Source organism: Hyperoodon ampullatus (assembly GCF_949752795.1).
Source record: "Hyperoodon ampullatus genome assembly, chromosome: 17".
Classification (NCBI taxonomy): domain Eukaryota; kingdom Metazoa; phylum Chordata; class Mammalia; order Artiodactyla; family Ziphiidae; genus Hyperoodon; species Hyperoodon ampullatus.
In genome coordinates, this window is record NC_136930.1 from 57,737,825 (window position 1) to 57,751,852 (window position 14,028).

Genomic DNA, 14,028 nt, shown 5'->3' on the forward strand with positions numbered 1-14,028 from the left:
CAGTTGCAGAGAATTTTACTACACTGGCACAATAGCAAGAGGATTCCATACCTACCCATCCTCTCAAAAGGGAGAGGAGTAATGCTGAAAAATGTGTTCCACCAAAATGTTTAAAAAAAACAAAAAATCCTTAAGAACATGTTTCAACCCTACCGCAAAAAACACAAAAAGCAGGAAAATGTTTTTTTAATTCCATTCTTTCTCAGTCCAAGGAACAGGTTTACATGCTTTGCTTTCTCCCCCAATTAAAAGTATCCCTGACATTATCTAGTAATTGATGCAAATGGATGATAAGAAAGCCCAGAGGACAACGCTGCGTTGCCAAGCCTTGCAGGTTTTCTTTAGGGCAGTCTGTAGAGATTCCCTACTTTCCTCGCACTTCTCCAGAGACAAGGACTTTTCAGAAGACTAGAAGCTGGGGCTTCTTTTACAGACTTCATGCCTCTAGCGTTAATTATTCATCTGCATAGAAGCTGAATTACCATGATGGAAGCCCAAACGAACATCTGAGAGCCAGCCTGAGTGCCTGAGATGTGCTGGTCCGCCCCATGCAAACCTTTGTGGAGTCTGTTGGAATCCCTTGTAAATTTCACTTCCTATTTATGTGACTTTTCATGGAGGCCAAGAGGCTCACATCAAATCTCCCTCTATCCTCAAGCAGTGGTAGACAGGAGCCTATCAGATCATTTTCCTTTCAGTGGTGTCTAGGCTTTGTGATGACGGAGCAAGAAAAACATCTAATGGGCTTACTCAGAAATGACTTCCTTCTGTCTTGTACTTTACGAAAACTTTCTTTCATCCCTCTTGGACCCTAGGAGGATGAGTATTTCATACCCATTGTTCCCTATCTACCACATTCTACAGACAGAGATAATTAAACGTAAGATTATTTATTTCTGACTGTCAAAACTCACAGCAAGGCTTACGAGGAACACGCATTCGAAATTCATCCTATCTAGAAATGACGGCACTAATGGTATAAATCGTGTAAATAACCAGGTGTCTGCACACACTGAATGTCTATAAATGCATTTGGGCTGACAAATGTTTACAGTGGATTATATACTTTAATTTACCCTCCGTTGCGGGGATGAGGGGGTGGGCAATGTCACATTAATAAAGGAAAGGGGTATTATGGGACTTCATTACAAGGAAGTTTCCCTTCCTTATGTAAAACCCAAATGCACCAGAAGTTAAGTAATTTAAAACTGAAAACTAAAAACAGGTTATTTAAATATAAAATATAGGGCTTCCCTGGTGGCGCAGTGGTTGAGAGTCCGCCTGCCGATGCAGGGGACACGGGTTCGTGCCCCGTTTCGGGAAGATCCCACATGCCGCGGAGCGGCTGGGCCCATGAACCATGGCCGCTGAGCCTGCGCGTCCAGAGCCTGTGCTCCGCAACGGGAGAGGCCACAGCAGTGAGAGGCCCGCATACCACAAAAAAAAAAAAAAAAAAAAAAAAAAAAATATATATATATATATAAAATATATACTTTTCATTTAAGCAGAGAGCCTAGGGTGAGGATGGTTGATTAAAAAACTGAGGCCCAGGGACGTTAAGTGATTGCTCAAGGTCACACAGCTGGTGAGGATCACAGCCAGGATTCAGTCCAGCTCCAGAACTCAGAATTAACTGCTACTGAGTGCCCCTGCTTGCCCAGCTCGCCGACGGAACAGAACACTGACCGAATGGAGGGACTGCTATCAATCTTACGGCCCTTTAGAAATGCCCAGAGGGCTTCCCTGGTGGCGCAGTGGTTGAGAGTCCACCTGCCAATGCAGGGGACACGGGTTCGTGCCCCGGTCTGGGAGGATCCCACATGCCGCGGAGCGGCTGGGCCCGTGAGCCATGGCCGCTGAGCCTGTGCGTCCGGAGCCTGTGCTGCGCAGCGGGAGAGGCCACAGCAGTGAGAGGCCCGCGTACCGCAAAAAAAAAAAAAAAAAGAAATGCCCAGAAAATCAACTGAGCCCAGAGGTGGTCAGTGCTTGCTTGGTAAAGCCACCTTTCAGGTGTAAAGGATAATTATTTATTCAAACCCCAGCTATCAATCAAAGTTACATACACCCGTATTTTGATCCGTTTTGGGGGGTATTTCTCAATAGTACATGATTAGCCATTCTTGGAAATGATTCTGTGGGCTGGTAGAAGTTTTTGTGGGATGGTAGATCTTTCTGAAACTATTTCTAGGCTGTATGAATCTTTGTCTGGGAATTTGTTTCCCTGGCCTTCCAAAACATGAATTGCATTTTTGTTTTGTTCACAGATAACTTTTCTTCTTAGTACCCTTGGCAATGAAACCTACTCTGAAAATACAAATGACCCTGAAAATGTCCCAAGGGCATTCAGTTTACTTTCCTTACCTCGAATCCACTCCTTCTTTTAAAAAGAAAGCTTGGGGAAATATAGAGCCCAGAAAAATGGGTGGACAAAATGATGTTATTTAAAAGCAAAATCATTCCAGTGCCGTGTGTGTGTGTGTGTGTGTGTGTGTGTGTGTGTGTGTGTGTGTGTGTGTGTGTGTGGTGGTGGTAGGAGAGAGGAGGGCGAGTTGAAATGGGGGGTGGGCTGGGTTGAGGGAAATGTCCATCTCCGTGGGCAATTCAACTTGGGGGCTCCATGGAGACAAACCAATTAGTATGGTTTGTCAAAGTGTTTTGTATGAATTGGCTACCTGCCCATTATGAATTGGAATGGGATTAACTAGCTCATTCCAAACACTCCACCAAACAGCAAATGGCCATACGATAATGATTTCCAGTCACTAACACCCTGGCTGGATTGGAGACTTGGGAGTTTTACCTGTAACAATCTTCAGAGAGACTCATTCCTCCAAACCTACCCACTTTCCCTAAACACATCTTTTTCTTTTTTTTCCCCTCTCCTAGCTTTTATTTTTTAAAAAGTCCTCTTGCTAATTGGGAGGCTGTATGTTCTTCTGCACATAAACATACCTATTAACCAACCAACCCAGTAATAAGCAATTTGTATGCTCTACTATATAAATTTGTCGGTCCCCTCTACTCATGGTCTTCAAAGCCCCATGGTGAAACACAGGACCACCCACTTTGCAAGTTTAATTCCACCTGAGATTCTAGAACCAGTCTACCTCTGAGAGAGAAGGCCTGAGCAGCTTGGATTCAAGATTCAGGGATTCAGCACATGACCGATGCCATTCGCCCTTTTAATTATTTGTTTCAACTTCTTATAACTGGACTTTTCCCTTGTTCCAGACACCAAGTCCATACTTTATCTTCCCGGCGGAGGTACTTGGCTCCAAGGACTATCACTAGCCAATAGCATCTCTGCCCACACTCTTCTCCAGGCAAATGGGGCCCTAGACTACAGTGAACAGCCTCATGGAAAAGAGCGCAAGGTGGATTTCAGCCCAAACATACGTGGCATCTGTGGGTTCCAACACCGGGTAATTGTTGCATCCTTCCCTGCATCCATCTCCCCTCTGGGGAGCTACCCACTCCCTTTGGCGTGGATGAGACTGATCCCCACTCGCAGCCTTAAGGCAGCATGTGATGTAAGTGTAAGCCACCAGGGGAAGCACAGGAGCCGAGCGGGAACCACGGTAGTTCCCATGGTAGCGGGAGCCAGTACAGTGGTAGCAGCTGGACTGACCATTGCTGCTGCAGGATTTGCAGGCCATTACGCTTTGCAAGCCATGAAGCATTATGGAGCCTCAAGTAAAACAAGTTTTTCGAAGTCTACCAAAATCTGCCTTCAGTGGTGGCTATTACAGAAGTGGGTTTGAACCCAAAATGACAAAACGGGAAGCAGCATTAGTACTAGGTGTAAGCCCTACTGCCAATAAGGGAAAAATAAGAGATGCTCATAGACGAATTATGCTTTTAAATCACCCAGACAAGAGAGGATCTCCTTATATAGCAGCCAAATCAATGAAGCTAAAGATTTACTAGAAGGTCAAGCTAAAAAATGAAGTAAATATATGATGATTTTTAAGTTCTTACTCATTTATGTATATGAGTACCAGCTTTTTATAATAAAATGCCTCAAAGCTACACATTTTAAAAATTAGCATAAGCTAAATCAAAGCCTAGGTATAAATTTGAGGATTTAAAATCAGATTATAGAATATTTGTAGGTCAATACTCAATAATTATGGATAAATGCATGCCATTTGAAGTGTTGTTTATTACTCATTTGTCAAGTAATTTGGTACCTATTTCAAGATAAAGTGAACAAGATAGTCTCTTCCTGAAGGAATCCCCAATCTGATGGGAGACTGATTAACTGACAGTTAAAATACAGTGTGATAAATATGATGGAATTAGCACAGGCTGTTATAGTAGGGGCTCATCTCATTGGGAGAGAAGGCTGTTCAAGGTACAGAGGACGCCCCCAGCCACTTAGAACCTTGAACTTAAAAGTGAATTTAGCCACAACTTAACCCAAGAAATTGATCTAGGTATGTATTTATCACTTTGTCAGTGATAAATCTGAACTGTTTCAGATTCCATACATTAAAAACTATAACAGTATGATAAAAAAAAAAAGGGGGTAAGACATCAGCACATTCCCCAGGCCACAGTTTTTTTACGTAAGGCCTGGGAACCACTTAAGCCAATATGGCTGCTTCCTCTGGCTACGTTCTTTTAATCAATGTGATAGTCTATGCGACGTAGGCAGTTAAAAACCATCTATCCCCTTCCACACATCCTCACTACCAAGTGGTACGTTACAATAAAAACATGTTTCAGGGCAAATTCTAGAGTCCTGCCAAAATTCTAGCCCAAGAAGCAGGGCCTGATACCGGGGTCAGACGGCGTTAAAGCTCTGCCGACAGGTGTGCTCCACTCGCCTGCACCTGTCCTGGGGCCCTCAAGACTTCCCCAGTGCCAAGTACCTGCCAAAAAAGCTCACTTTTTGCACAACTCTGTGCTCCCTGCTGTGTGGGGTCTGCCTGCCGGGCTGGACTTCCTGCCAGCACTCGCAGGCTCCCGCCCAGCGTCCACCCCACTCCAGTGGGTAAGGCTTCCCTCCAGGCCCAGACCCTTCCGTCTGCTCCGTGAACCCTGGTTAACCCGTCTGTGCCTGCTTCCACACCCAGAATGGGGAAAACCTTGAGGAAAGGAACGCGGTCTGCCAATCCACAGTGTTCGTATAGAAATGCCAATAGGTGAAGAAGCTGGGTCTTGCCCATAGACAGCAGTTCGTCTCTTCAACTCAGAGGACTGGAAGGATGAGCTATAAGCTCACCTCCAAGTCAGGGTTGGCTAAAGGGCAGTTCAGGTCCTGGAGTAAAGGATGTATGGGGATATTCTGGTCTCAAGTGTTTGATGGAGTCAATTACCAGAAACTTTTGAAATCCTTCAAAACATATACCTCCCACTGGTAAACCATGCCTGGAAATTACAATAAAACAAACAGTAAATTTGGGGTTTTTTTTCATGGAAATATTGGCTTTTACTGAAGGACAGCTTAGCAAGAACAAAGTCCATTTTCAAAATAACATTTCATTTTATGGTATCTCTATCTCAGTGTTGAACATTAATACCAGTATATAGGTTTTGGATTTAAAAATAATCCTATTTGATTAAGCTACATTTTAACGATTTCTGTTTGGAAAAGGAAGGTAGAGTTTAAATTATTTTCCCATAAAGATTCATTTTCTCTCACACTAAAAGTACGTGTGTATATATATATATATTTTTTCTTTTTTTTCTCCTTGAAATAAGGTTACGGTAGGTGAATAGTGCTTTTTTTTTTTGGCGGGGTGGGGTACGCGGGCCTCTCACTGTTGTGGCCTCTCCCGCTGCGGAGCACAGGCTTCGGACGCGCAGGCTCAGCGGCCATGGCTCACGGGCCCAGCCGCTCCGCGGCATGTGGGATCTTCCCGGACCGGAGCACGAACCCGTGTCCCCTGCATCGGCAGGCGGACTCTCAACCACTGCGCCACCAGGGAAGCCCGAGTAGTGTTTTTAATAATGTTGTTCTGAGAAAATCAAATCAAATATAATAATCCTTTAGACTATGAACTAATTTTTTAAGATTTAGGGAAAAAACCCATTTACCATGGGATATAAAGCAAGGAAATACTATAAAGTGATACTGCTACCCCTATTACAGGAAGCAATGGACCCCAAGCTTGAAACAGTACTAATTTCGAATGAGAATATCATTTCTTATCATTTCTGTACTTTTAAGACTTTATCTTTTTTAAAAAAAAAAATAACAGGTTTAGGACATGAAAAAACTTTGTTTAAAGATGACCCAACTATTCATAAGTTATTTCTGTGATGGTTCACTTTTCTTAACATGTAAGCAAAACTAAAAGTGAAGCAATTTGTTGTGATAATGCAACATATCTGTCAAATCTCAGGGTAAAATGGGATGTACAGTCTTATTAAAAATCCATCTTGGGGAATTCCCTGGCAGTTCAGTGGTTAAGACTGGGCGCTTTCACTGCCGTGGGTCTGGGTTCGATCCCTGGTTGGGGAACTAAGATCCCACAAGCAGCTCGGCATGGCCAAAAAAAAAAAAAAAAATCCATCTTGGACCCCTAAGCTTCCCCTCTGATTTTCCAGGTGTGGCTCTTTTATTTGAACATCTGAGAACTGCTCCATTGGTGCATCTGCTCACATTCAACATTTGCTGTCAGTCTGTTCTTTGCAAGGGACTCTTCTAGGTATAGGTGACACAAAGGTGTCCTCTGGGAGCTGACAATCGATGTAACAAGCGGGCATCAAATAGAAAGAGGGAGGAGAGGCTTAATACTGATATTTCCATCTTGAACACCATTTGTTTCCAAATTCTAGCACCTTGCCCAGTGGTCGACACCGGCTCCCAGAGAATGGCTCCTGCCGACAATGAGTTCATGTAACTAGGAACACATGGCTCACCCATAACCAACCTTTAACTCGACATTTATTCTCCTGTCCTGCAAGTTGCTCCAGAGTGTGGGCTGCCTCTTCCCACTGCAAGTGCCAGGAAATACACAAACCAAATTCACCGTTCCACAAAGCAGCAAGAGATCATTGAAAGCAGGGACAGTGTCATTCTCTTTTGTGAAGAGAAAAAGCATCCATCTTAGGACCCAGTGGGTCCACCATAAAAGCTTCATTAAAAAAATGAACAGAGGGACAAAATGGAATCTACTCCAATGATCCAATTAGAAACGTCACGTTAGTATTACGTGCAGTATTAACGGGAATGCCAACTGAGTTTCCATTCTACAAAAGGGTGAAGCAACAGAGGGGAAAAAAAGGGAAAAGGACAAATACCGGCTGCTTTTGAACTCCAAGGCTTGAGCTCAAGCTCTGGCTTTTTTATGGTATTTTCATAGGCACAGCCGGTGTCTTACTGAAGTATTTAGAAGTATTCCCTAATTTGTCTTCCTTTAGTTGTAACTGGATTCCCATATGGTTTCCTGACATAATCAAGAAAGCATCAATTCCAAGAGTGCTTTATTTTATAGTACAGTTATCTGAACAGAGGACCACTTCTGAGTATGCCCCTATCACAACTAACTCCAAGGCAGGAACGTAGTACTAGTGCTTTCTGTGTAAATGCATATATTGGAATACTCTGGATAGGATAAGATCAAGTGACAGGACAGCTGTTCCTTCAGAAAGCTCAGTAAGAAGCCCTCATCCTCAGGTCTGTGAGGGGCTTTTGCACAAATCTGTTTCGGATCAGTCCCTCAGAGATGTCGAAAATCTAATTAACCAATTAATTTGCAAATATATTCTAATGTATTCAAGGGAGATTTTCTTGGGTGTTAAATTATCTGACAGTGAACCATATGCAGTACACAAGAGCAGGACCTCCCTGAAATAGCACAGGTTACCCCAATGCAAGAATGACTATGCATACTCTGTCTGGTCCACACAAATTTCTATCCCCTAATGAGAAAATGAGTTGGCATTTCCTCCATCCTGATTAGTTTGTGTACACTTTGGTGAAGCATTGCTAAATGCAATTGTGAGGCAGTCTCCACTGGGGTAGGGCTAGGGTGGGCATGGTTGCCTGGGGCTGAGAAATTGGAGAAAGAGGATAATATGGATAATGTGTTTATCTTACTCTGTTTTCCTGGGGTGGGTGAACGGAGGTTTAAGTTATAGGAAAAATACCCTCTGTCATACTGGGAATGACTAACTGTTGGTAATTTGCATGCAGAGCTCTATTCTCTAACAAAGCAGCCACAGCAGGTAACATGGTTTACTCAGACAATGAACTTGTAATTTACTGAACTTGTGGATTAAAAAAAAAAAAAAAAGATGTTCTTAATTGCTACCTTGTGACATTTTATTCAGCTCAATGACTGTATAGCTACAGATAAGAATTGAGAATAACACTATCAAATGTTACCAGGATTACCTAATTTACAAAATGAAGAGTATCTCAGATGCACATATTGTTACCCAAAAATATGGAGTGTGGATTTTAATATGTTTACCATGAGATGTTTGGATAGCTGCTAATTGCACAGCATTAAAAGAAAAGCTGGGTGAGTTTGTTGTTATTGTTATTGGTATTTTGTTCAAAAGATAATTATTTTTAATACTAGCAGTAAGGAAATGAAAGAAGTGGCAATATCATGCGACGCAGTCTGGTATCTAATTTATATACTAGAAATTCTTCTATTTGCGCAATTTCTAAGATCTCTAAAAACCTGCAAATCAAATAATGGGCAAAGAGAGAAAAACTAAAAGGAAATGCATGTCCAGTTTAGGGATCAGGAAGCCAAGATGGAATTTTATATAACAGATTCTGAATTTTCTACAACAAGAATTAGGGAGAAGTTAGAGGGAGGGCTTCAGAGTTCTTAGAAGAGACACTTCAGTTGGTGAGTTCAAAACAGTTCCCTAAAAGAGTGATCTGTGAATGCAAAACTCTTTTTGAAGGGAAAACTATAATTTCCACTAAAATTGGGAGTTAAGGAACTGGAAAAAATAGCAAGCACAGCTAGGACCAATACTGATCTCTCTTCTCTCTCTCTCGCTTGTAAGGAGAAAACTAACGGGATATTTACAGATGTGCCAATAGGATCAGAGTGATTCTTGACACTCATACAGAGAACAGCTCAGCAATATTCAAAAGAGATTCATTTGGTATTTCTGGTTTGCATATCTGGTTTGTTTCTTTGTTTAGCATGCCACCAAAACTTAACACACCTAGACTATCTTCCTTCATCCTGAAAGACAGGTAGCATGGCACATAGAAGGTTACATACAAGTGGCCTGGGAGAATTTCTCAGGTATCTCCTTTGCTTGAGACACCTTTTTTTTTTTTTTTTTTTTTTTTTTTGCAGTACATGGACCTCTCACTGTTGTGGTCTCACCCGTTGCGGAGCGCAGGCTCTGGACGCACAGGCTCAGCGGCCATGGCTCACGGACCCAGCCGCTCCGCGGCATGTGGGATCTTCCCAGACTGGGGCACGAACCCATGTCCCCTGCATCGGCAGGCAGACTCTCAACCACTGCACCACCAGGGAAGCCCTGCTTGAGACACCTTAATCCTCTTCACCCTTGTCAACCTCAACCTCAGCATTAATTTAAGTGTAAGTCAGTCGGTGAGTAAATGTGGATATAATGAGTCAGTCCAGCTTGTGAGAAATTCCTAAATTTTAAATAATCACTTCTTTTAAATAAGAAATGAGCAGAGAGGTACAAAATGGTTTTGATAGATTATTGAATAATGCATGATGTGAATGGATATATACTGTCGAGTTTGTTTGACAATTTCATTTTTCAATGCTGTTCCCACTACAGCCTTAAAAGAAGAACCCTATCCTTATTCCCCAATTATCCTGGGCAGTCAGCTAAATGAGCTCTCGTATGGTCCCACCAACTGATCTGCTGACTTTCTTACTCACGTGTCCATAAACATGTATGCAGTCCTTCACTGACAACATGAACTTCAAAAAAGCCTCTCATCCCAAAAAGGGGATCTTCCTCCACTGTTGGTGGAAATGTAAATTGGTGGAGCCACTATGGAAAACAGTATGAAGGTTCCTCAAAAAACTAAAAATAGAGCTACCATACGATCCAGCAATTCCACTCCTGGACATATATCCGGAGAAAACTACAATTTGAAAAGATACATGCACCTCAATGTTCACAGCAGCACGATTTACAATAGCCAGGACATGAAAACAACCTAAATGTCCATTGACAGAAGAATGGATAAAGAAGATGTGGTACACATATACAATGGAATATTACTCAGCCATAAAAAAGCATGAAATAATGCCATTTGCAGCAACATGGATGGACCTAGAGATTGTCATACTGAGTTGAAGTAAATCAGACAGACTTACTAATAATACAAATACAAATATCATATGATACCGCTTTTATGTAGAATCTAAAATATGACTTAAAGAACTTATCTAAAAAGAACTTATCTATGAAACAGAAACAGACTCACAGACATAGAAAACAGGCTTGTGGTTGCCAAGGGGGAGGGCTGGACTGGGAGTTTGGGATTAGCAGATGCAAAACTATTATATATAGGATGGATAAACAACAAGGTCCTATTGTATAGCACAGGGAACTATATGCAATATCTTGAAATAAACAATAATGGAAAAGAAAAAAAAAGGTCTCTCATCCAAATGGGTTCCAATACTGACGATCACAGAAACTAATAAATATCAATACATTCCTTCTCCATTGCTCCTGAGTGTCACATCACAGATTCAGGTGACTGCATTTTAAAATTTACTTTACCCAATTTTTAACATTGCTTTATTTCCTGAATTCCTTCTTTCCAATGGTCCAGTAGATCTGACAGCAGGGTCAGCCAGCTATTCTCTTTCCTACATATGGAAGCTACTATAGGAAAAGATTTTTAAGCTGCAGCTTTGTGGAACAAAGACTGTTAAGATGTTGGTCAGGTTTCTTATGCATGAGACATCTAGGGACACTGTCAATAGGAATAGCTGTACTCTTCCCTATGCTTTGCTATTAAGGCTGGGAATCAGCCGTCTCGGATGTTTAGCTAGGGTTAGGGAACAGAGGAGGAAGAAGCCTCAGTATCTGGCCCCTCCAGCCTCTTGCTTCTCAAGCAACAGCTGTGATTTCAGAGCCCTGATGGCTCATTCCACATGCATAACTGTTTTAGGCAATGTTCCCAACTGTGTTCTAGTAACTTGCCAGGGTCATCCTTTTATTTGCTATATTTCCATGATGCTTAAGTGAGCAAAACAATCAGTTGCCAAGTCCTGCCTTTAGGGGAGAGGAGTTGAAGGGAGCAGAAAACAGGACAGGGAAGGATATCATAGGACACTGAGAAAACATGGGATCCCAGAACCCGGGACTCCAGGATTCCTGCTCAGCAAACGCCCTCCGGCCCTTCTGCCCGCACAGAAGTGCGCAGTGGCCGTGGGCTCTGCTACAGCAGGTTGAATCCGGCCTTAAAGTCAAACCTCCCAGGCAGTGAGAAGGGCAACTGGCTTCTGTAAAGAGAGATGTCAGACGGTAAGCACCTACCTGAAGCTTTCTTTAGAACAAAATCAATTAAATTCATGCAGTGAAGATTCTGAGCACCTACTGGTGCCAGGCATTATGCCATCTCAGCCCACCAACAGAGATGAATGATATTCCTGCCTTGTCCTAGAGGAGTTAAGAGTCCAACCATCTACCTGTTAATCAGACAGTAACTATCTATAAAGGGTGATTAAGTCCTATATGCCGGAAATGTACTCAGGGCCCATCAGGTGCTTTGAGAAGGAGAAGCATCTAATTCATGGCAGTGGCGGGTGGTGGTGGTGGGGAATGTCCGTATCTGGCAGAAGTGACACTTGAAGTTTAAAAAATGACAGGATTATTGGGACAGAGGCAGGCAGAATATGCACATGCAGGGAGACATGTGGAAGGAGAGTGCAAAAAGAGCACAAGAAAAGTGAGGACTTTGCAGCAGAAACAGGTAGAAGCAATGAGCAGTTTATCTCAGAAACATTCAAATTCATTTTAAGAGATTCTAGACCCTAGACCCATAGGCTAGGGATGGATTCTTTAAAAATGCCCTACACAGATGGCATTCCAATGGGAATTTTGAGAAATGCATCCCATTCCTTGTCTTGTTGCTAGAGTTTAGATTGTTTGCCATTTTGTAACCGAGCAGGACCCTATGGGGCCTTCCCAGGACGGACCCTTCCCCCATATCCTCTGCTTTAGCTCCTCTCTGAAGGACCTAGATAATAGTATCTGATGCACATTTCCTGAGTTGTTTTACAGATGCTAAACTCACCACCAAATGGAAGAAGTTAACTACTTGATGACCACTGGAGCCTAAGGATAGATAATGTTAACCCCTGTGACACCTCCCTGTCACCTCACCATCAACCAATCAGAGAATTGTGCACGAGCTGATCACACACCCTACGACCGCCCCCCCACCTGGCCTTTAAAAATGCCTCCCTGAAATCCATCAAGGAGTTCAGGTGTTTTGAGCACTAGCTGCCATGGACTCCTTGCTTGGTGCCCTGGAATGAAGGCTGCATTTTCCTTCACCACAACCCGGTGTCAGTAGATTGGCTGTACTGTGCACAGGCAAGCAGACTCAAGTTTGGTCCAGTAACAATTTCTTAAAGAGAATTTTCTATCTGCTAGTAGAAGTAAGGGCATGGGTTAAATAATAATAATGAAAATAATAATGATGAATGTGGGTCATGTTAAATTGCAAAAGATTTTAACATTTAAAACTTTCTCTCTGGGTCTTTTTCCCTGATATAGAACCCAATAGGCAGTAAAATACTAAACTCTGCCACAAAATTAAACAATTACTGGTCACCAGTAATACTGGAGATGCTTTTATCAGTTTGTCACTCATTCTTCATTCAACAACTATTTATTGAGCATGTATTAAGTCCCAGGCACTGTTCTAAGGTATCAGATCTATAGCAGTAAAGAACAGCAACAAAAACTGTAAAGGAATGTCACAAGCAAACATTCACAGAGAAGGGAGCTCCTAGGCTGTGGGAAAGAGGATAACACTGAAATAAGAAAACTACACGGCCAGTCAGTAGTCTACTTTGCTATATATAGATGCTCCGCGTGTGCCACAAACTAACCAAGGCCCTGGGCACGTCACAGAGGCTGGGTTTAACCAGCCCTAATGACCCAGTGAATAGAAGACCCTGGATCTTAATTACAGAGCCTCTTTTGTGGCTTGTTCTCCTTTTAGTCACTTCCCCTTTGCTCAGAGCAGACTTCACTGTTTGCAATCACCAGAGGTCAGTGTAACTGAACCTGCTAGGCCTTCCTGGCCTCCTAGGGGAAGGTCAGTGAATTAATGAGGAACTAGATGTAGAGGGGCAAAGTTGGACCCACTGTCCCAAACAAAGCCCCACTGAGGGGACGGGAGGGGAGGGGAGGAGAAGCAGGCCGTGGCCAAGTCGACAAAGAACGTCTGCAGGATGTGGAGGGCTCACTGGCCACATTCCATAAAACCAAGACTTGTTCTCACTATAGCACAACTATGGCTAAGCTGAGGTGAGAAAAAATAATTAGGTCCCCAATCTGCATTAAAACATTTTTGCAGGATTCTGTTCTTGAAGTGGAAAACTGTTCCCACAAGGTCTATTTTTAACCGGTTTATTTTAAAGAGATCAGAAAACCTTTTCGTGTTGAAATTTCTCAGTGGGCAATTTTACAGTAATGCTACCTAAATCCAGCCTGACAATGACAAAGCAGAGGAAATGAGTAAATGCGCTAAGTGTGCAGAAATACCCTCACCCTGAAATCAGGACAGGGCTCAGAGAGGCCGTGAATACAATATGGTGATGTGTTTCATTTCTGGTCCAGTTCAGTTATAGGAATACTGAAGTCAAGCAGAATCTCCTATTTTGGGAAGCTACTAGTTCATAATCAACTTTTTCATTTAAACTACAAGTTAACTTTCCCCCCCAAAGGAGGCAAAGGTAGTATTTCAAGTAATTGATGACACCTTGGTTATAATAAACTGGGGTCATGACCCCTGGTGATTTAATCTTGTGGTATCAGTTAATTTACTAAGAGAAATATTTAACCTATTAACCAGAATCTGATTTTCTA

At 42.5% G+C, this 14,028-nt stretch overlaps 2 protein-coding genes across 2 annotated transcripts in view; one reads left to right on the forward strand and one right to left on the reverse strand.

The window, feature by feature from the left end:
* Positions 1-14,028, reverse strand: part of EXT1 (exostosin glycosyltransferase 1) — a gene marked incomplete at its 5' end in the record, with an annotated part of 308,249 nt that overhangs the window by 65,147 nt on the left and 229,074 nt on the right. The gene's annotated exons all lie outside the window — the stretch shown is intronic.
* On the forward strand, positions 3,682-3,927 carry LOC307065689 (mitochondrial import inner membrane translocase subunit TIM14-like; the record flags this gene model as incomplete). The annotated part of the gene is made up of 1 exon (XM_079722588.1): positions 3,682-3,927. The coding sequence occupies one exon, from the start codon at positions 3,682-3,684 to the stop codon at positions 3,925-3,927; it is 246 nt and encodes an 81-aa protein (XP_079578714.1).